The following is a 22,441-nucleotide window of genomic DNA, read 5'->3' as shown; positions in this document are numbered from 1 at the left end:
CCTCCATTCCACAAAGCTAGATCAAACTCAGTGAATGCAAATGGAGGGCATGAAGATAATCCCCAGTGGCTATTGCCAGCTTCAAGGGGTCAGAGTTAAGGTTGTGTTGGCGTGTACCTTAACTGTATTTCCTGGTTTTCAGAGGAGAGGCTTGAGTGAAGCTGAACTCAACCTTTTGGAATGGCAAAAGTTACCACTGGGAAACCTTACCTGTGGGTTAACTAAGTACATTGTTGGTGAATTTTACTTCTGTTTCTACAGCAAAGTGAACAGAGAGTGACCCTATTCTATTCTGGTTTGTGCACCATCAATAGAACAGTTAATTAAATCCCATCTGTAGACTCTTTACTCATGATTATGCACAAGCCAGAGGAACTAAGCTTGAATTTCAGGTCCTAGGTTAAGTTTGTAAGAATGGTACTTAAGAAAACCTTTTTCCTTACCAAGGGAGCAAATCTCATCTAGAAGAAATTGAGAAGCAAACACAGAACCCCATTATGCCAATGTAACAGCCATTAATGATATGAAATATAAAACATCAGACCTATAGCTACTGTCTTAAAATCATGGGATGAAATCCTGGCTGTATTAAAGTCAATGGCAAACCTCTCTGACTTCAACGGGGCCAGGATTTTACCTGTTCTCCTTTACATATTCCTTTACATACTCCTTTATTCTCATTTATTTCTCAATTAATATGCAGATCAGGGTTGTCCTAATGGGAGGATTTTGGTACTCCTTTCTGTCTCCTCTCATGTGTCCTCTGCTCCAAGTCTGACCTTATTTCTTCCTCTTCTTTTTTCTCTATTTATAGTTGTTTCCACATTATTGATTCACTTTAGTATTGCAATACCTTCGTACTCACCGTCTCCTGAAGCTTCGTATTCTGTTTTCTAGGCTTTGCCTCCTTTTACTCTTCTTCACTTTCTTCCCTGTTCATTCCATCTCTCTGTCTCCAGCCTTCATTTCACTCTTCTCTTCTCCCTCCTTCCTACCCTTACTTTCTCCTTCCTTTTGCCATTCATTCACTCTTCTCTCAATCATCCCCTTACTCCATTGTTTTCCCTCCCTGCTTCACCCCAGAAATAGGCTCCATCTCATCCCTTCATGCCCCTCTGCAAGCTTGTGTTCCTATCCGATGTAGGACAGGAGGGAGAAATGCAACTAAATCAGAGGAAGGCTTTCCACTTGCAACACAGAGTCAGAATTAATCAGATTCCATATTGATTTTGTTTTGTGCGGGCTCAAGATATTGTCGGGTGGGTTCACTGGCAACATGTGACTGGTCTGGTGGTAGTCCTTGAGGTGCACATGTACTCAGTGAGCCTGCTGTCAATTGCAAAATCTTAGCTGGCCGAATTCTCCTTCAGGCAGCCAAAGGGGCAACCAAAAGCTGAGACAGAACACAAGATGGACCTTGAAAACTGGGATATTCCGCCTATAGATGGTTTATACCTGCATATGTAGAACCTAAATGTACTTAGGTTCATTCATATTTAAGGCCCAACTATATCTGAAGTTGGAGGAAAGACAGAAATATGTTCTTTCCACTTTTTAAAAAAATCAGTTGTTCAATAACTGATGTTAAAAACTGACACTCAGTGTGGGTCTTATGGATAAACATATTTCTGTTCAGGATCTAGATCTTGTAGAGGTTGCTCCTCCCCACCTCCCATTACTAACACCGTAGTAGTTCCCTCCCACACTAAAAACTAGAAGAATGAGGAACACACTTTCCTACATGCAACATTGAAGTTGTGTTGATTTTAGAGCCTAAATACATTGACAGATCAGAAGTGCAGCTTTCAGTAGCTCCTTGTTACTGGTTACTACTATGCTGCTCCTGCAGTTACTAATGTGGTGTCAAGAACAATTAAGACAATTATTCATTTAAAGCCTCAAATATTGTATAATGCATCTATTGTAAATGCCAAGATTTATGTAGGGAAAAATCTTTGTAGCATCACAAGTTGGTCATCTGCCTTACAAATCATGCTGCATGTAATTCCTGAGGTTTATGAGATCTGAAAATAATTGCAATTTGCCTGACCCATTCATCTACTAAGACCAGCTGCAAAGAATCTAATCTTCTCTCTACACAATTTTTAATGGCTTAATTAACATAGTAATCACTTGGATTTGAAAATACATCTTGCCTGTATTATTAGTAACATGTACAATGCGCAAGTTGATCAAGGATTCACTGATTTAGAAAATGCAATCATCTCTGACATTTATTACAATGAGAACAACATTACTGTTTAATCATTAGTAATATAAAATTACTTTAAAAATAGAGAGGTCTTTGAGAAAACAAGAAAAAGGAGCCTTTTAAAAACAGATCTTATTTATGAAGAATTGCATTTCATCGTACACAGTCTTGTACTGTATACCCACCTAGAGGGGAAAAACTATTAAAAAAAAAACAATGAAAGGGGAAAAATTTCTGCCAGATTAACCAGCATAGTGAACTTCTACACATTTATAGGTACTTTTAGTAAAAACATACATTTACTTTTCTGTAAACATCAACTTCCATTTAGATTCTGCATTTATACAAATCAGAAGGTACCAGTATGAAGAACATTCAAACTTTTTATAAGATTAATTCAACATAATGTACTAACTGTTTAAGGAAAAGAACAACAAAGGAGAAAGCAAAATATTCAAAGAGAAACAAATACAGCAATGTGGCCCTGGATTATCAGTTTGAATCTCTGGTACCTTGTGCTCTGCAATGCAAACAAAATACAATCAAAGCTAAGAATCCTGCAGAACAAGGGATGGTTAGTCATTTTGCTGAACGGTGCCATATGTGTATGTGAATTCCATCTGAGGGAGCTCACATGATGGAAAGCAGTTGCTGCTGGGGAAAAGTAAGACGGAAGAGTTGCCCTACACAGGAATTTCAGTCATTCTGACGATGGAGACACTGATTTTAATCTGTTAATCAAGAACTGTAACTATAGAAACAATTAATTCAGTTCCGGTATTTTCCAGCAGATGTCCTCACAAGTCAATAGTGTCAACCAGAGATGCCACCATAACAAAAACTCTGGGGTGGGGAAGGAAAGGAGAATAGATTCAAATTAAGGTGATATGAAAACGTGTAAATAAAAACAAGGTAATGGTAACAATACACTATTTTATTTATCATTCTTAAATACAATCTTGAAAGATTATAAACAAAGGGCAAAAAAAATATGGCATATCACCGAAATCTGAATGAATAAATGGCTCTAAAATGGGTATTCACAGTACTTCAGTTCTGTTGTCAGACTTTCTATCTCCCTCTCCAGCACTGAAAAAGCAAAAGGTTCTAAAAGTGATGGTCTATCATTTTAAACATTTAAATGTGAAGAGTGATCAGTGTGTTTCAGTTGGGGAATAACATAAAACCCTGTACAATATCCCTTTCTCTTACGTAAGAATGTCACTATAAACCATATCACAGACATACAGTTGATGTGTTTCTGCCTCCACTCCTTGCTACTGGCAAGGACATACAAATGTTGCCACCAAATGGAGTTTCCTGTAAGCATGAGATGCCTTGGGTATTCCTGTGAAATTGCAAGCAGATGAATTTATAAATAAAGGTGATCCTCAGAGTTAGCTCAATAGCTGTGAAGTTTAAATACCACAGTAAAATATTTATCTTACTTGTTCTTTCACATAGTGGATAATAAATCCTAGGTACATTGATATCTGTAGAATTAATAAAATATTAAGACCCACTTAGCTACAGATTCACTTATCCAATCAAGTATTGTTTCTGTAAGGTTATACAGTAATTTCCCCTAGTGGCAACTGATTTCAAACAACTTTCCCTTCTACTAACAAAAACAGAAATATTTCACTTACTGTTCAGTAGTATGAGCAAAGGATAATTTCCCCCCCCTTTTTTTCACTAGCAAAATTTTAGTGCTTATGTCAGGGAAGGCTGATAACACTAACCAAAGCAAATAAAATGTGACAAGGTGCTATGAATGCTTCCTCCCAAACCTGTTCATCCAAAATAGTCTTGAGATGAAACATCCATTTTTGTTCTCAGCTCTAAAAGAATACAAACAGTGCAGTGGTTTTGTAATAAGCATTCATCATGGGCTAGGTTAAGAACACAAACTTCGGTGTTTCTGAGAGGTGAGAGTACACTGTGTTGGATTATTATAATTATTTGGGTGCCCTCAAATCACTCTGACATTCAATGTGCTTTGAGCACTTAATTCCCTTAGGCTCCTTTGAAAATCCCAGCCATAAGTAATACACTCTCCTTCCCACTACCAGAGCTAGTGCTGTTAGGCTGGTGGAAACTCATGGATATGCACCTCGCTAAGTTTTTCTGTCAGCCCCATCTCCACAGTACCTGACTGTCTAGCTGTGGATTGGAATCCAGCACAAAGGGAGTTCTTCTTCGGAAAGGACATACCCAAAAAGAGAGAGAACATCTGAAAAAGAATTTCTGAGCAACCTTGCGAGACTGAATAGGAAAAGAAACTGAGAAGCTATATCCCCTTATGTGAAAGCTTGCGAACATTTTAATGACTCACCATCACTATTAATGATGGAGCATGCATAGACTCATTGCAATTTAGGGCAGGAAGGGACTTCAAAAGATCATCTAGTCCATCCATAACCAACTGTGAAATGGAACCTAGGAAATCAGTTGATGTTATCAAAGTTTGCCTTCTATATTTTCTATACCTACAACTAGGTGAAAGGTGATATCACCATTTAGAGAAATAAAATTGGTTACAAAACCTCAAAGTCTGAGGGCTCTTTTCAGCATGTCATCTGACATTTCAATAGCATAAATGGCTGTATTCCAAGAGGCTTATTGTGCTCTTTTTAAAAAATATGGCATTTTTTTTTCACTTGACGTCCGTGAATGACCATGTTTCAATGCGGCAGGAATGTCATGCTTCTTGATCGATCAAGGAAACATTTTATATAATAGCAATTTGCAGTTGAAATAATATCTTGAGCTTGATGGAAAGACTCTCTGCATTTAATTTATCCTGAGAAGAGATTATTGCGGGTTCTAGAATCTGAAAAACAATTCAGATACAGTAAATTACAACGTTTGAGTTCTCTCAGCTTATGCACAGGGTCCTCTTCAATTGTCCCTGAGTGGAGATATTTTCCATAAACCATAACTCTTATTTTCCCGAATCACAAACTGAAGCATAGAACAACTTTGTAATATAAATATTTCCATTTTAAATAATGGATGAAAATATACAGATGAAAACTTATGACTGGACAGCAGCTACAGTGTATCGCTTGTTTGTTCAGGTTCACTCCATTGACTTTTCTCTTCCTTCTGAAGCCTAACATCCAGGAGTTTAGGTCCTAAGCAGATATTAAGTATCTGTACTTAATACACAGGTTTGCTGTAGAAACACGGTGTTACCAAAACAGACAGCCTATACAAAGCTATACATAATACTAAAGCAAAACAATTCATGGTCAGATTTTCCCTGTGGCGGCTGGGCTCATTATGCAAATACATCAAAGTCAAAAACATAACCCCCTGATAGACTAAGTCATCCAAATGGGACTTTTCTTTTCCAGTAAACTGTATAAGGATAACTGTACGCATATTCAAAGAAACAGGATGTAATTTTATTGGATGTCCGCAGGTAATCTTATCACACAAGGGAATGGAAGAATCTGTGGTATGGCACAACACAATACCTTATTCTAAACAATTAAATAGAAGGTTAAATGATATGTAGCATGATAAAAATCAGTAGCCTCCATATTTTAGGCACCACTGATTAATTTAAAATAAAATTTAATAAATTGAAAAAAATAACGTTGTCCATTGGTTAATCTATTGCACCGTCTTTAAATGAAACAGCACTTTGAAACTCACAAATAAAAAAGCAGCACTCTCTTTTAATACCAACACCACTGTAACACATACCTTAGCGTGGCATGCAAATCCACATCTGCAGTCATTTTTTGTATTAACAAATGGAATGGTTATTTTCTATTTCAAATATTAGTAGCATAACATGTAAGTGCAGATCATTCTGGCCACAAGTGTGGTAAGCCTTAACAAGTGTGTATTACAAGAGCATAAAATGCATAATGTAACACTTACATCCAAAAACCTCTCTTTTTTATATTGTAACATAGGCCGTCCTACAGGTAGAATTACAAGTTACTGGACCCACATCTTCAGTTAACAGGATTACTGACCTTTCCTGGTTTTATTTAAAAAATAGAAGCAGTCACCATCAAAGCAGAACCATTAACAATCCAGTCAAAAGAATGCCATAGTTCCTTTGAAAAAATAATTCGTCCATTTAGCAAACTCCATTACATGGGAAAGTTTTCATTATATAGGCATGTTGGAGTCTTACGGTGGTACTGTAAAGTCTTTCCTGTTGGGTATACATTTGTACAACCACTATGATATGGTATAATATCATCAATAAAAATTGGTCAAACTGAGCTAAGCTTCACAAGACCACGCACTGAGTCTTCATGCAATGAATCTTGGCTAGCTAGACTCAGGATGTGCATGGTATGGCTGTGTGTTATAGGGCTCCCTGCTGGCAGCATACCAGGGGGTGATGGAGCTTCCTCAGGAGTGAGAAACTGATGACCTTCATGTTCTTCTTTTAACCGTATCATGTCTGTCAAACCGGTTTCTGATGTGAGATTTGGCATGGAGGACGGTGGTGTCGGCTGCCCTAAGGTTAGCGTGGCACAAGGAGGGCCGATAGTGGTCTTTCCTGGTAAAGGTAGCTCTTCACTAGTTATGCTGGGTTCACTCTGTAGTAGTGGTGTGGCAGCAGCCTGTAAAACGAATTTAGTGCTCTGAATGCACTGATCTTGATCACACTGAAGGGGGTCAAAACCCATATAGGGCAAACAAAACAGAAATGGGAGGATGTGGACAGAAGAGGTATGGAAAAAAATGGGATGTGAGAAGAAAGAAGAGAGTCATTAGTATCATTCCAGGGTTAGACTGTTGACAAAAAAAGAGCATGCATAATTAAACCAGCTGCATTCTGGGATGAAAGTCAGAGTAGACTATGATAAACATTACAGTGTATGAGAGTCAGGGACTTCAGCTGACTCTAAAGAGGTATTTTCTAAACAACTTTAACTTAGTTGGTTATTATTTATTCTTACTTGAAAATCTTGGAAATGCCTAATGATCAGGTTTTGCTTGGTTCGCTGCATATTTGGACAAAAGTGGCAGCTCAAATGTCATTGACTCCAAAAAGCATTTCAGCAGGCAGCTGGACAATTTTAACACAGCAACTTTTACTCTAGGATGGCTAGGAATTCAGAAAAAATCTTAAGCCATATCGCAAATATCTTTTTGAGTTTTAGAGTACTAGGTTTGTCTCCTTTCTATTTATTTTATCAGGCTTCACGTAACCTGAGAATTACTGGGCTACAGAAGAGCTTTTTCAGGGCAAACATCCCTTTGAATGCAGCCAGTTTTGTAAAAATTCATCTAGTAATACAGTCTCATTGCCCAAGATTTTGCTTCCCAAATTGTTTAAGCTGTTAATATTCTTCAGCCAGGAGATATGTACAAAACAATTATCAACCTGCAGCTTGATCACATGGACTTGATAGAAAAGTTCACTTCCATGGTTTTTTATGCTGCTTATTCATTTGTTTAATCTTGACAGTATGGAGGATCAAAACATAGCTGATTAAACATTTGTTTTCTGGCAAGCATCCAAGATTTTTTAAACATAATGTACCAAATTCACACATCTGTAACTCCATTTAAGCCAGTAGAATTTCACCAGGAATTAATTTGACCTAAAATCATATTTACAAGGACAGTATTTGCAAAAATTAGTCAGTCAATCCCCAAGGTGGCCGAGTTGTTAACCACAATACTGTAATATGTCCAACTAACTAAAAATTGAAACATGTTCAAGGGCAAACCATTGATTGGCAAAGATATCATCCCTTCTTCAAAAAGATCTATACCAAGGCATCAGTTTTGAGGTAACTGCTCTTTAAGAGAGAAGGCTGGAGTCTACAGCCTAGGGGTAACCAAGGAGGCCCTGCCCACCCTAGGATTGAGCTATCTAAACATGAAGAGGCAGCTGAGAGAGACACAGGGGAGTAGAAGCCATGTATGCAGTAGTTGGTGGTAATTTCTCTGTCTCCAGGACACCGGTCTAATCAGACTCAGATACTTGGTGTTATGTCTGAGAGCTCTGAACCAGGGTCTTGAGGTGAGAGTCTTAGGAACCATTTGTTGTAATTGCTCCTGCCTTATGCCTTATTAAAGAGAACATGCTATTTTATTAGTGTGTATTGGCTTCTCCTCTGTCTTCCCCTGCTGCTCCCAGGCTGTTAAAGTGAACCTACTATTGCCCCAATCAGGGGAAATTAAGGTGCAGCCCAGCACCCTACTCACACCCCTGAGTGACATAAGTTTTGCCAACATAGGCTGTAGTGTAGGCATATTCTTAATCAATTGCCTGTCACTGCCGTGGTCTTGGGCACTGGTGCACCACTCAGATCCCCCACCAGGCGAAATGGCTCCACAGAAGCTACAATAAAATATAGTGCATAATGACCATATAATCCCAATACATAGGGCACAAATGATAAGATACTCTAAATGGTTTAGGAGCCTAACTCCCATTTCCTTTTAGTGGGACTTGGGCACTTCTGAAACTTTCACCCACAATGTAGTTTGTACACTCCTTATGCAGTTTCATCTTCCAGAATGATGTATACATTGAGTTTCAAATACATTCTTTTCTTTCATACAATTCTCTTATTCAAGGCTTGGTGGTGAGCATTCAGGCCTGGATCTAGCAAAGCACTGAAGCATGTAAGTCAGAGGTCTCAAACATGCAGCCTGTGGAGTTATTTCCCACGGCCCGCCATAGCTCCCCTGCCCCCCGCCTCCTCCCCCCTCCCTCTGCCCCCTCAAGCGCGCCACGTCCGCACTCCTGCGCTTCCCACCACTAAACAGCTGTTTGGCGGTGCTTAGGACTTTCCATGGGGGGAGGAGCAAGAACGTGGCGCGCTCAGGAGAGGAGATGGAGGACAAGCGGGGCTGGGGCAGGGATTTGGGGAAGGGGTTGGAATAGGGGCAGGGAGGGGGGGGAGTTGGGGTGCAGACTTTGGGGAAGGGGTTGGAATGGGGATGGGGAAAGGGTGGGAAGAGGCGGGGCAGGGGCAGGGCCTCATGGAAGGGGAAGAGTGGGGGCGGGGCCGGGGGCGCTTTTGTATCTTTGTATGAAAAGGTGTCAGTGATGCGGCCCTTGGGCCAATGTACTAGTCCTCATGTGGCCCTCGTGGTGATCTGAGTTTGAGATCCCTGATGTAAGTAGTCCCATATGACTTTAAAAGCTTAAAGCTGAGCACATATTTCAGTGCTTTGCTGGGAAGGGGCAGGGTGTTCAGCACCTTGCAGGATCAAGTCCTTGATTGGCTATTCATTGTGAAGACCCATTCTTGATTAATAAATGGCTATTTCACCCCATCCCAAGTAATTAACTAAGCTATAGCCCCTGCATCAACCTTATTAGGAATGCCCTACAAAAATGGGGTCAGCATTCTAATCCTTCCAAGGAGATGACAAATTCCATCTTCTCTGAGAAGTACTAGTCAAACACTATACTCTTACACAACAAAGGCTATAACCACCAGAGCATACTCATAATAAATAATTTTAGCAGCTGATTTATTGCCTTAGTGATGTTTCAGCATTTATCTTCAAAAGCAGATCATTGCCTAATGTGTTCCAGCACCATAAGTACACAATTTAAATAGCATGAAGGCAATTTACTTAGAGTTATGTAATGGTCTGTATTAAATCATTTTAATTGAATTCTAATTCATTGAATTCTAATTCATTGTAACTGAACCAACATCTCAAAGATACTGAGAAAGAAGCTTGATAAAGCTCCATTAAAAAGGAAGCCATACATTTATCAGAGTTTAATGTGTATAAAAGAGCATTCTCCTTTTTCTCCACTTCCATGAGTCCTCCCCTTTTCTGAAGGTTGGTACCACATCTCATTTCCTGACAACTACTCTCTACCTGGTACATCCCCAGCACTCCATCTCTTTTCCAAAATAATTTTCAGTAGTTTGGTAAATTCGTGAGCTAAATCCTTAATACCCTAAGAAGCATATCATCTGGACCAACTGACTCATAGTTGTTCATATTTCCCTAGTAATTCCTCCCCTGCCCTTTATCAATTGCTATTTCAAGTCCTCTTTTAAAAACACTCCTTCCAACAAGCCTACACACCACAGTCCTCCCTTTGGAGGAGCATTCACAACAATTATTGGGTGGGTGGGTGGGTGGGAATGAATCTAACAAGATACATGCTATACTTCACTATTCATTCACACTGCGTTTTGTTGCCTCCTTGAGTTTGCATACTGTCTACTACCCTAGATTTCAAACTCTTCATGGCAGGCACTATGCCTTTTTACATGGTTTGTAAGTCACCTTGCTCATTGTTGGCGCTATATATAAAAGATTATTAAAGAACAACATATTTCTCACTTCTCACTCTGTTAAGATGATTTCCTACCAAATGTGTAGTTATGCCAGTTCATATATACAGTACAATAATTATTAATGATTTATACAGTGTCAACTTGTGATAGCAACAAATTACTTGTGTGGTTCAACTAAAGAAAAGAGAACAGTTGGAACAGATCAGTGACAATCTCTAGTGCTTTTTTGTTGTTCAGATGCACCATTTCCTTACACAGCTTCTGTTTAGGTTTCCAATATTCTGCATTTCATGAACCGTGATCAAATATGCAACTTTTTATGTAAAATATAACAGTAAACAGCTTTCCACAATCTTAAACAGGCAAATCTTGGGACATACTTGGTTTTAAATTTGTTTTGAGAATGGATTATAGTGGGATTTATATTATAAGAGGCATATGCATGAAATGAATCTCTCAAATCTATGGCATTTTTATGCAAGTATAACACTCTTCGATTTGTGATATACACAAGCTATCAAAAAGAGATTTGTCTACGAAGATAATCTGAAGGTGTTCCCTGATTACATGATATGTTTACTGGGTGACACAAAGTACAGGGGGGGAAATGTTAGTAGGAAGTGCCTTCAAAGATATTCCACTGAAGTTTTCAATATTAAAATTTTAGATTAAAAAACCCCCTAAAAAGCCAACAATGGGGTATCAAACTATTTATAGCTCAGTTGTTCAAAAAGATTGGAGTTAAGCCCCTTGGCTCCTTTTTCCTCTAGATTCTATCATCTGATTTTGTTTGCTGTACACAGCTTCCCCCTTTTTACTGGAGCAGCTGACTGAGCCTAAAAAATACGGGATCAAGTGCTTGTAAGTACACAAGTTCGATTGTGTATATTATATAAATATATCTATATGGAAATTTGTCATTTTGATATTTATTTTCACACCAACAGCCACGTACCAAATGCAAACTAGACAATATGAAAAAGCTAATTCTTTACTTTATTTTACAAATAATTCATACAAAGAAGTGTATGCACACAGGTTTTCTGAAGAAAATTTGATTTTACCCCACACAATATATATTATTAGAGCTCTTGTTCATATTAATATAGCTCTCACACTAACACCACCAGCAGCAATTCTATTAGTTTTAAATGCAAAATTAACTTCATAGCTAAAATTCTCTAATAGCAATATCTTTAAAAATGTTACAATTCTTGAAGTACTTAAGAAAAGGCTGCACAACAGAGTTCTCTAACGAGCTACAAATAAAACACAAACAATAATAAATGGTTAAGAGGCGGATTGGTTGAACTGAATGATGGAGTTATGACTTAATGGGCATACCTGAAACCTAGTGAGATGAAACACGTAACTGGCATGTCAGTTTAGATGGGCACAATCTATATGTGAAAGATGGAGGGACGGAAGGTGAAACTGTATATCAATGTACACAATGCCAGCAAGCTATCTTTTGACAGTGAAGGATAGGATGATGATATACTTGGTGAGAATGGAAGGAACTGTGTTTGTGCAGTGTCCAGTGCAGTGGGCACCAATCCCAACTGGGGCCTTTAGGTGCTATCCTAATAGAAATATTTACTACTAATAATAATTGTAATGATGGAAGGAATGAAAAGCAAAGGAAAAAGTACAATGCTACAGATCACATGGAGAATGAGAATTAAAATTTCATGGATCAAACCCTGAAGTGCTAAAAAACATAAGATAGTCCTTTTATGAATATCCTTACCCAGAGGATAACCTGTTTGTTACTCTTCAGATGTATATGTATGAAAACGCGTCCTAGGATTTGTGGAGGGCAGCGTTATGACTCCAGCCAGAGGCTCTACATCTTGCAGAAAGGGAAGAAATGGAGGACTGAGAATAATCAGGAACTTGGCACCAATGACTGTAAACTACCAAGGTACTAAGGAACAGATGCCTACGATGCGATAGCACAAATGTTAGATTTAAAAAAAGGAAGGTAAGGAAATTAAGAAATGGACCAAGCATGATGTAAAGGGTGGAAATATTAAGATTTACCAGTTGGTAACAAGGTGGAGAATCCTAAGAGACACCATTCTTAACAACAAACTACAATTCCTCTGGGAGGTGGCGGTGTGTGTGTGTGCGCACAGAATGAAAAGTATTAAATGTTGCTTTATAATGGACTGCCAAAAGAACTGAGGGTAAAAATACCCTGTATTAGAAATCAAATCAGAATACAAAGAATCAATTCAGGCTTGTAAGGAAAAGATAAATACAAGAGAAATGCAGATTGACTTAATGGTAGGCACAAGGAGTAAAGGGGAATAAGAGCTTTCACAGATCGTTGAGAGGAAAAAAGAACTAAATAGAAAGTAGGAATAAATGAGGAGAGGGTAACAGACGATTCCATAATGGCTGAGATACTGCAGTCCTTGCTTAAAAAAAAAAAGGAAAAAAAAACGATACCAAAAAACCCCAACTCTTTAAACAAGAGAGAGGGTATTTGGACAATTGTGAAGTAATGAAGACCTTGTAAAAATAGGGTATTAAGGAGTTAGCTCATGAATTTACCAAACTACTGAAAATTATTTTGGAAAAGGGATGGGGTGCTAGGGATGTACGAGGCAGAGGGTCGTGGTTGGGAAATCAAATGTGGTACCAATCTTCAGAAAAGGATAGTGTGATCCTGGTAATTACCATCTGGTAAATCTAATTTCAGACCCTAGTCAAATAATGGAAATATTGAGAGAAAAAACTTTGTAAACATCTAGAAAATAAGCCTCCAGTTTATGAAGAACAAATTACACCAAACAATCTCTGTCTCAGTGCTTTGAGACGACTGCAAAATCAGTGAATGAAGAGAATGCAGATGTAATTATCAAGATTGAAGTAAATCATTCAATGGACAGCTACACAAAATCTCAATGGCAAAATTATTGCAAATGCCCTTAAATATAAAAACAGATTGTAAATAGGATGATGGATCACAAATAAGGATAGTTATAAAAGGTACTGTATTGCATTGGAAGGAGGAGTGTAGTGGATTGCCATTGAGATTGGTCTTTGAGTTAACCTTAAAATCTTCAGTGATAAGACCTTGAAGAGGGCAAACACCACATTAAATTCACAAATGATACTGAACAAGAAGATGCTGTGAAAAATGAAGATATAAAACAAAGCATCCTAGAAATATTAAAAGATGGGAGCTGGAATTAAAATGAGATTCTGCCTGGAAAGATGCAAGCCAGTGGGGAAAATATTCTGAAACAGTCAATTTTAATTCAACCTGGAAAGAAATAATGAGGGAGACACAGAAGTCATAGTGCAGAGAATATTAGATGAGTCATTACTGAATCATGGCAGAAACAGGCCAATGAGATTGTGTTCCATAGATAGAATCATTACAGTATAGCACAGCACAGAAAAGTGATAACTGTTCTCTGTATGGTTTGGTGGGACTGCCCCTGGAATTTTGCATCCACTTAGAATTATAGAATATTAGGGGTGGAAGGGACCTCAGGAGGTCATCTAGTTCAACCCCCTGCTCAAAGCAGGGCCAATCCCCAATTAAATCATCCCAGCCAGAGCTTTGTCAAGCCTGACCTTAAGAACCTCAAAGGAAGGAGATTCAACCACCTCCCTAGGTAACACATTCCAGTGCTTCACCACCCTCTTAGTGAAAAAGTTTTTCCTAATATGCAACCTAAACCTCCCCCACTGCAACTTGAGACCATTACTCCTTGTTCTGTCATCTGCTACCACTGAGAACAGTCTAGATCCATCCTCTTTAGAACCCTCTTTCAGGTAGTTGAAAGCAGCTATCAAATCCCCCCTCGTTCTTCTCTTCCACAGACTAAACAATCCCAATCAGCCTCTCCTCATAACTCATGTGTTCCAGTCCCCTGATCAATTTTGTTGCCCTCTGCTGGACGCTTTCCAATTTTTCCACATCCTTCTTGTAGTGTGGGGCTCAAAATTGGCCACAGTACTCCAGATGAGGCCTCACCAATGTCGAATAGAGGAGAATGATCACATCCCTCGATCGGCTAGCAATGCCCCTACTTATGCAGCCCAAAATGCCATGAGCCTTCTTGGCAACAAGGGCACACTGTTGACTCATATCCAGCTTCTAGTCCACTGTAAACCCTAGGTCCTTTTCTGCAGAACTGCTGCCGAGCCATTCAGTCCCTAGTCTGTAGCGGTGCATAGGATTCTTCCATCCTAAGTGCAGGACTCTGCACTTGTCCTTGTTGAACCTCATCGGATTTCTTTTGGCCCAATCCTCTAATTTGTCTAGGTCCTTCTGTATCTTATCCCTACCCTCCAGTGTATCTACCACTCCTCCCAGTGTAGTGTTATCTGCAAATTTGCTGAGGGTGCAGTACATGCCATCCTCCAGATCATTAACGAAGATATTGAACAAAACCGGCCCCAGGACGGACCCTTGGGGCACTCTGCTTGATACAGGCTGCCAACTAGACATGGAGCCATTGATCACTACCCGTTGAGCCAGACAATCTAGCCAACTTGCTATCCACCTTACAGTCCATTCATCCAGCCCATACTTCTTTAACTTGCTGGCAAGAATACTGTGGGAGACCGTATCAAAAGCTTTGCTAAAGTCAAGGAATAACACATCCACTGCTTTCCCCTCTCTCGTCATAGAAAGCAATTAGATTAGTCAGGCATGACTTGCCCTTGGTGAATCCATGCTGACTGTTCCTGATCACTTTCCTCTCCTCTAAGTGCTTCAGAATTGATTCCTTGAGGACCTGCTCCATGATTTTTCCAGGGACTGAGGTGAGGCTGACTGGCCTGTAGTTCCCCGGATCCTCCTCCTTCCCTTTTTTAAAGATGGGCACTACGTTAGCCTTTTTCCAGTCATCCGGGACCTCCCCCGGTCACCATGAGTTTTCAAAGATAATGGCCAATGGCTCTGCAATCACATCCGCCAACTCCTTTAGATTCATAGATACTAAGGTCAGAAGGGACCATTATGATCATCTAGTCCGACCTCCTGCACAACGCAGGCCACATAATCTCACCCACCCACTCCTGAGAAAAACCTCTCACCTATATCTGAGCCACTGAAGTCCTCAAATCGTGGTTTAAAGACTTCAAGGAGCAGAGAATCCTCCAGCAAGTGACCCGTGCCCCATGCTACAGAGGAAGGCGAAAAACCTCCAGGGCCTCTTCCAATCTGCCCCGGAGGAAAATTCCTTCCTGACCCCAAATATGGCCATCAGCTAAACCCTGAGCATATGGGCAAGATTCACCAGCAGGAAAGAATTCTCTGTAGTAACTCAGATCCCATCCCATCTAACATCATAGGCCATTGGCGCATCCGGCCCCATGGACTTGTGTTCGTCCAGCTTTTCTAAATAGTCCCGAACCACTTCTTTCTCCACAGAGGGCTGGTCACCTCCTCCCCATGCTGTGCTGCCCAGTGCAGTAGTCTGGGACCTGACCTTGTTCGTGAAGACAGAGGCAAAAAAAGCATTGAGTACATTAGCTTTTTCCACATCCTCTGTCACTAGGTTGCCTCCCTCATTCAGTAAGGGGCCCACACTTTCCTTGACTTTCTTTTTGTTGCTAACATACCTGAAGAAACCCTTCTTGTTACTCTTAACATCTCTTGCTAGCTGCAACTCCAAGTGTGATTTGGCCTTCCTGATTTCACTCCTGCATGCCTGAGCAATATTTTTATACTCCTCCCTGGTCATTTGTCCAATCTTCCACTTCTTGTAAGCTTCTTTTTTGTGTTTAAGATCACTTCTGGGAACATGACCAACAACAAGAAGGTGAGACAGACCAGTGAAAAAAATGGCAAGTGGATAGGAGGGCTTGACTTATGCGGAAAGATTTATGGCCTGATTCTACAAAGACTAACTCAACTGCTTAACTTTATATGCTATGATTGGTCCTACTGAGTTCAGTGGTACTCAGGGTACATAAAGTTAAGCCCACAGGAAGTCTTTGAAGGATTGGGGCATAAGAGAGCAAAATGTGCAGCTAAATGTGACTAAAGAGGATCATAAAGAAAACCTGCCCATAAATGTTCAAGAACAGAGAAGAATATTTTGGGTCAATGGGTTAATTAGAATTAATGCCCTGAAATTAAGACAAATTTAGAGAGATATTGGGACAATGAGCTATACTAGATCCAGGTTTCCACCAAATAGTCTCTTAAAAATGGCACTGGTAATTACTGTAGAATAGCACAATGATCTAGGGCTGCATGTAAATGGTCTGAGCCCTTACCATGTCCTCACCTGAGCTCACAGATGCAGGGCTAGTCCCCAAACATGACCTCCAGTCCTAGGATAGGGCTTTTTTCAAAAAAATAAACTAACAACTCCACCACAAGCATATGGCTTAGCCTAAGCTTCTTCTCTCAGCTTGGTTGTCCCTCCAGGACCATCTGGCCTTAGCTCTGTGGAGAGCAGCTCTCTCATATTTAAGATATAGCCATGTCTTTGGTGGTCTCCCCAAAGGGTCTTTCTCTAGATAGTCTCTCTGCTGCATAGCCTTTGCCAGTAAGGACAGTTGGTGCCAGAAATCCGGTGCAATGAAATCTGTACCCTCCCAGGCAGACTTTCCATGTACTTCTCCAATGTTATCAAATTCGCTAATTCTATTAATATCTGTGTCTTGAGCAGGGCTGGATTAACGCAGGGGCTTTAGGGGCTACAGCACAAGGCCTTGGGCTAAGGGACTCCTGCAAAAATAAATCCATAATTATATACAATTCAGTGGTCACCAACCCATCGATCGCGGCGCCTCTGTCAGTCAACTGCAATCTCCGGGCTGCTAAAAGTCCATCAGCGCAGCAGGGAAGTGGTTGTCTGCTGGCTCCCAGAAGTGGCTGGCTGCTGGCATGTCTCTGTAGCCCTGACGGGGGGGTGGGGGTGGGGGGTGGCTGCCCCCTCCCCAGCACCACCTCCACAGAAACCGGCCAATGGGAACGGTGGGGGCGGCACTTGCTATGCTATGCTGCAGATGGCATAGGCCTTCACCACCCCCAAAAAAATCTCCTCTAGCTGTCAGCAGTGGTAACTATAGTATTAGCAAAAAGAAAAGGAGTACTTGTGGCACCTTAGAGACTAACAAATTTATCTGAGCACAAGCTTTCGTGAGCTACAGCTCACTATTAGCAGTTATCCTACAACAAAAATGAGAACTAGAGGGAAGGTCAGTTACAGATGGAGAAGGTCTCGTTCTATCTGCTGTTCAGCAGTACTTACACAACAGTAAAAACATCACAGAAATTCACGATAAATTGATGCTTCCATAGTGAGGTTGAGGTCATGCCCTACCTACTTAGCAACTGCTGCTAGGTAAGCAAGCTGTCACTGCCTTGTAGCAAAAGCAGCCTGTAAGACAACTGCAAAAATATACTCTAGGAATTATTTTGGGGAAGTCCTACAGCTTGTATTATACAGGAGGTCAGACTAGCTGATCACAGTGTTCCCTTTTGGCCTTGGAATCTATGAAAAGACCGAAGAGTGGATATTTGAGGGTTCTGGGGGAGTTTGTATCTAGGAGAAAGATAGGACTTGTCAGATAGCTGAAGACAGGCTGCTGGAATCCTAACTGGAAACGGAAAAGCTAGTAAGGACTCAGAGCTAGCAGCAAGGCTAACTGAAGGTGACAGGAAGGGAAAAGACTTGTAGCGTGGCAGAGTCCAAAGTCCAGGATATGAATGAGGACGATTTTTTAATGGAGCTTAAAGATGGAACGGGACTATCACAGAATCGTAGAAATGTAGGACTAGAAGGGACAATGATAGGTTATCTAGTTCAGTCCCTTGCACTTTCAAGTAAGCCGGATTCACCTGACGAGGAGTCTGAGGTCGCAAGTAGGGTCCATTGGAAGGTAGGAGAGCATGCAACTGAGAGCAAGGAATGTGAGGGAAGGTTGGAAAAGGAGTTGTGAGCAGCAACAAAGATATGCTCTGTCACTAGACTATCAGACTGGCTACAGAAAGGAAGTTAAGAACCCTCTTCTGAACTATGTTAAGTATAAAAAATGAACAATTTTGGATGGTAAGAGATATGACCTTGTGCTAAAGATCAACAAAAGTCAGGGGAGATTTTTGAAGGTTCAAACGTTGCTTAGGCACTTAACCCCACTGGAAGCCAATTGAGGGCTGGCACCTTTCTCCCATTTGTGTATTTGAAAATCTGCCCATAACTTATATACAATGTGTGGAGGTGTGCGTTTTTGGCCTATAAGTTCTAGGACTGGAAGATACAGCATCTTGAGAGACAAGATGTCAGAGACTCTTAAAAATATTTCTATATGTAAACACATGTCCTATTCAATCTTCCAAGTGTCCCCTGTGAAGCCATTTTCAGGCATGAAGGCTGGACAGTTGTCATAAAGGGTTCAAAGTGACTATGCTCTCTTCTGTGGCTTATCTTCATCCAAGGGTTTTCCCACCACAGGTCCACTGAAATTCATTCCATCACAAGGCAAGTCCTAAAGCATTTGATGATCTAATTCCAGTACCTAAAGCTATAATACTGTGTGCCTATATACATCACTCTTTATCCAGCAGCATCCACTGGTCTGACTCAATTCCCCCTTTACATTTGATCATCTCAGTACATTTCATGATCAATGTTGCAAGAGCTTTCCACTTTTCCAGAGATACGAAAGCTGCAGAGTCAGTCTGTTGACAGGCTATTTGATCATGAGTATCTGGTAGGTGTTGAGTATTCTGTTCTTATAAAACCTGTGTGTCACAGTGACTTCACCAGCTTCAGAGGTCCCAGATGCACAAATATGACTGTATTAGTGAATTTAAATTAGGTACATGCTTTGAAGCATATAAACTATAGTTTGGGCACATCTATGTTGTAGAACAGGGGTTCTCAAACTTCATTGCACCATGACCCCCTTCTAACAACAAAAATTACTACATGACCCCAGAATGGGGGACTGAAGCCTAAGCCCAAAGGCTTCAGCCCCAGGCAGTGAGTGGGCTTTGGCTTCAGCCTGGGCAGTGGGGCTCGGGCTTCAGCCTTGGGTCTCAGAAAGTGTAAGCCAGCCCTAGTGACCCCATTAAAATGGGGTCCCAACCCACAGATTGAGAACTGCTGTTGTAGAGAGTTGTAACAGAACTTGATGCTGAAAGCAAAGGCTAAATGTATATGGACTGGGATGATCAAAGAGATCTGCTGGAAGAGACTCCATGTTATGTCTGTATACTTGTTCCAAAGTGACAGAACAACATGACGAAGACCTACTGTGGCTAATTTGTCTCTGTATATAAGAATCCTGACAGAGTCCAAGGAAGTTTGGCTGAAGGTGTCCTGAAACATTTCAATATATTTCCAGAATTTTAGAGTTTGAGGTAAGCTTCTTGAGTAGAACTTGCACTGAGACCTAGCATGGCCTGCCCTGTAGGTATCTGACAAAAAGCTTAAGATAAATGCCGTGATTGTACTTGAAGTCACTTAGGTACTTCTTGTTAAAAATTATAAAAAAATATTAAAATTTATTTTAAAAAATTAACATTATAAAGAAAACTGACAACCATTCCACTAAATCCTTGCAGCAATAAATGGAAACAATTCTAAAATATTATAGCAGAATCTTTATAAAAGTTTAAGTGATCGTAAAGCTCACAAAGTCATAAGAAGTGTATTCTTTCTTCAGTCAAAAATCAAGACTGAAATTATGCTAGAAGACTGTGGTGCGAATTGATCTCCCTCCCTCCCTCCCTCTCTCCCTCCAAGGGAATAAAAAGTGCATTGAGTCATACGTTTAATGAATCTTTGACACATCCTCACAATCTACATAGTGGAAGAACAAGAGATCAGAAGTTGGCATCTTTGCTACTTATTCTCTTCTTCTTGGCACTGGAAGTCATGCTTTTCTGATGTGAGGTCCTTTGCTATCATGGGGCACAACAGGAACCATTGGCACATTTTTGGAAGATATCTTAAAGTTTTGAATATGGTACTGAGGTTGCCTGTTGTTCATTAGAAGTTCAAAGTCCCACTCCTTTTTCTCAAAATGCACCCCCCATCTTAAACATATCCTCTTGTTAACCTGTCCTGTATAAATATGTATCAGTCTAGACAAATCTGCACTGAACAGGCAAAGGAAGAGAATATGTGAGAAGAATACAATACCAAATGATACTCTGTTCTGCAAAACTGATGAATCCACGACAACTGAATAGCCCAGTTCAAAACAAGGCAGATATCAACAGGATATGTCAAAGTGACACTGTATATTCAATCGCCAATAGATTTCAAGTGTAGGGGAAAAAAAGCCACTTATTTTTCTATTGTCCATGAGTAAAAACTATCATTATTGTATAGATATAGATAAAAACCTTGATTTCTTACTGCATAATCCTATTGCAGTATAGTTAATAATGAATAATTCCACCTATCAGAATGGCAGCTGTATCCAGTTAGTTTATTACTTGATTAGTTCACATGAAAGCGGAGAAGGGAAACATTCACAGGGATCTTGATGAACAACACTATGGGATGGTTCCTACCATGTTGCTTTGAGACTGCGTTGCCCCATACATTGTAATGCCATTTGATGGTGCTGCTGGCTGTGGTGTATCTGGCTGTATAAATCCTCTTCTGTCAATTAGACTACAGAATAATAATAAAAAAACCCATACAAGATTGTTAGAAAGATTGTTATGATTAATAATTCTCCACCCCCAATAAAAATAGGTTTCAATATTACATTATTTGTGCAAAATTTTAACACACAAAGGTAAAAACAGAGGGAACAGTGTGAGAGAAACACAAAATGAACAGTCTGGTGAAGAACTTGAACAAAGAGCTGTTTGCTGGAATTCTGAAAGTAGTGTGATCACGCTGTATATTACAGGCTGACTTTGGTTTTGCCAGCTAATATCTATGTACAAGACTATGTACACTTCTAAATAAACTAGACTTACAGCTCGTCTACACTGCCCCACAGTTTGGACTACAGGAGCATGAACAGCAGCACGCACCAAAGTGCTGTGCTGCAACTCCTTTGTGTGGATGGTGTGGGTGCAAACTAAAAGGAATACAATGTACAAGCAAAGGAGTAATTACATTATTCTGTTTTCTGAAAACAATTAACTGCTTGGAGTTCCTCACTTCCAACAGCTATAAATGCTGCAATGAAAGATCAAAGAACCACCAAGCAAGTTTATTTATGTTACAGGTGTATGAACCTGTACTTTAACTGTTTTACTAGATCTAATTGCTGACTCAGCCATAAAACAGAGTCAGCAACTTACTTGCATCCGTGATCTAAAAAGATCAGTTTCACTAAATAGTACAATGAAGACCTGTTTCAGTTGAGCAAACTGAAGTAAGATAACAAAAGTCAAAACTTAGATCAGTAAGCCTGTGGTCTCATCCTATACAAAAACATTACTTTTAGTAACCCTTACCTTGGAGAGATGGGCCCGCACAGCGCTGCACAACAATTAGTAAAGATGTTGCCATAACTGTATGGATTGTAATTCTCTTTACCTCTTTTATTTGACCAAGATCCTTTAATCTGAAGAGACATGAATATAAAATATCAGATACCATGTCACATACAATTGCTGGGGCAAATTAGGGGTAATCACAGTAACAACAAATATAATAATCATTATTTATGATTTGGGGAAGAAAAGAGGAAAAGAATGTTTAAAAGCATGTCTGTACTAACCCCACAGTGCTGAAAGGGCTTTGGGAGAATCTCCATGATGCAACCACATAGAGGCTACATCCACTATTTCAATTTCAGAATATGTAGGTTGGAGTAATGGCTACTAAGCAAACCTATAGCCCACACATGGGTGAGAGAATGAATTCCATGTCCCCTGTTGTCTATGTAGTTCCCTGAATACGGACTGAATAATTCAGGCTTTTCATGGGAAGGAGGTGAGTTAGTAAATTCCTTAGTAAGTCTGAGGAAGAGTCCTTGCTTTTCTGCCTTGAAAAATAAAGAATAGGCATGC

The 22,441-nt window shown here is 40.0% G+C and overlaps 1 protein-coding gene across 10 annotated transcripts in view; it reads right to left on the bottom strand.

Moving 5' to 3' along the window:
* Window positions 1-2,199: 2,199 nt before the first annotated feature.
* ZDHHC14 (zinc finger DHHC-type palmitoyltransferase 14) overlaps window positions 2,200-22,441 on the bottom strand; it is a 154,099-nt gene continuing 133,857 nt past the window's right edge. For 5 of the 10 annotated variants that reach the window (XM_027826089.3, XM_027826088.3, XM_037895051.2 and 2 more), the window contains 3 exons: window positions 21,884-21,993; window positions 20,981-21,083; window positions 2,200-6,852 (listed from right to left, as the gene is read on the bottom strand). In XM_027826089.3, the coding sequence (XP_027681890.2) occupies window positions 6,451-6,852; window positions 20,981-21,083; window positions 21,884-21,993 (615 nt within the window). In that variant the 3' untranslated portion in view covers window positions 2,200-6,450. The remainder of the gene's footprint in view (window positions 6,853-20,980; window positions 21,084-21,883; window positions 21,994-22,441) is intronic. The other 5 variants (XM_027826090.3, XM_043544254.1, XM_043544256.1 and 2 more) reach the window with 1 other exon arrangement.

The sequence above is a fragment of the Chelonia mydas genome, chromosome 3, assembly GCF_015237465.2.
Source record: "Chelonia mydas isolate rCheMyd1 chromosome 3, rCheMyd1.pri.v2, whole genome shotgun sequence".
In the NCBI taxonomy this organism is placed as follows: Eukaryota; Metazoa; Chordata; order Testudines; family Cheloniidae; genus Chelonia; species Chelonia mydas.
The sequence above is the reverse complement of the archived record's forward strand: the minus strand, read 5'-3'. Positions and strand labels throughout refer to the sequence as shown.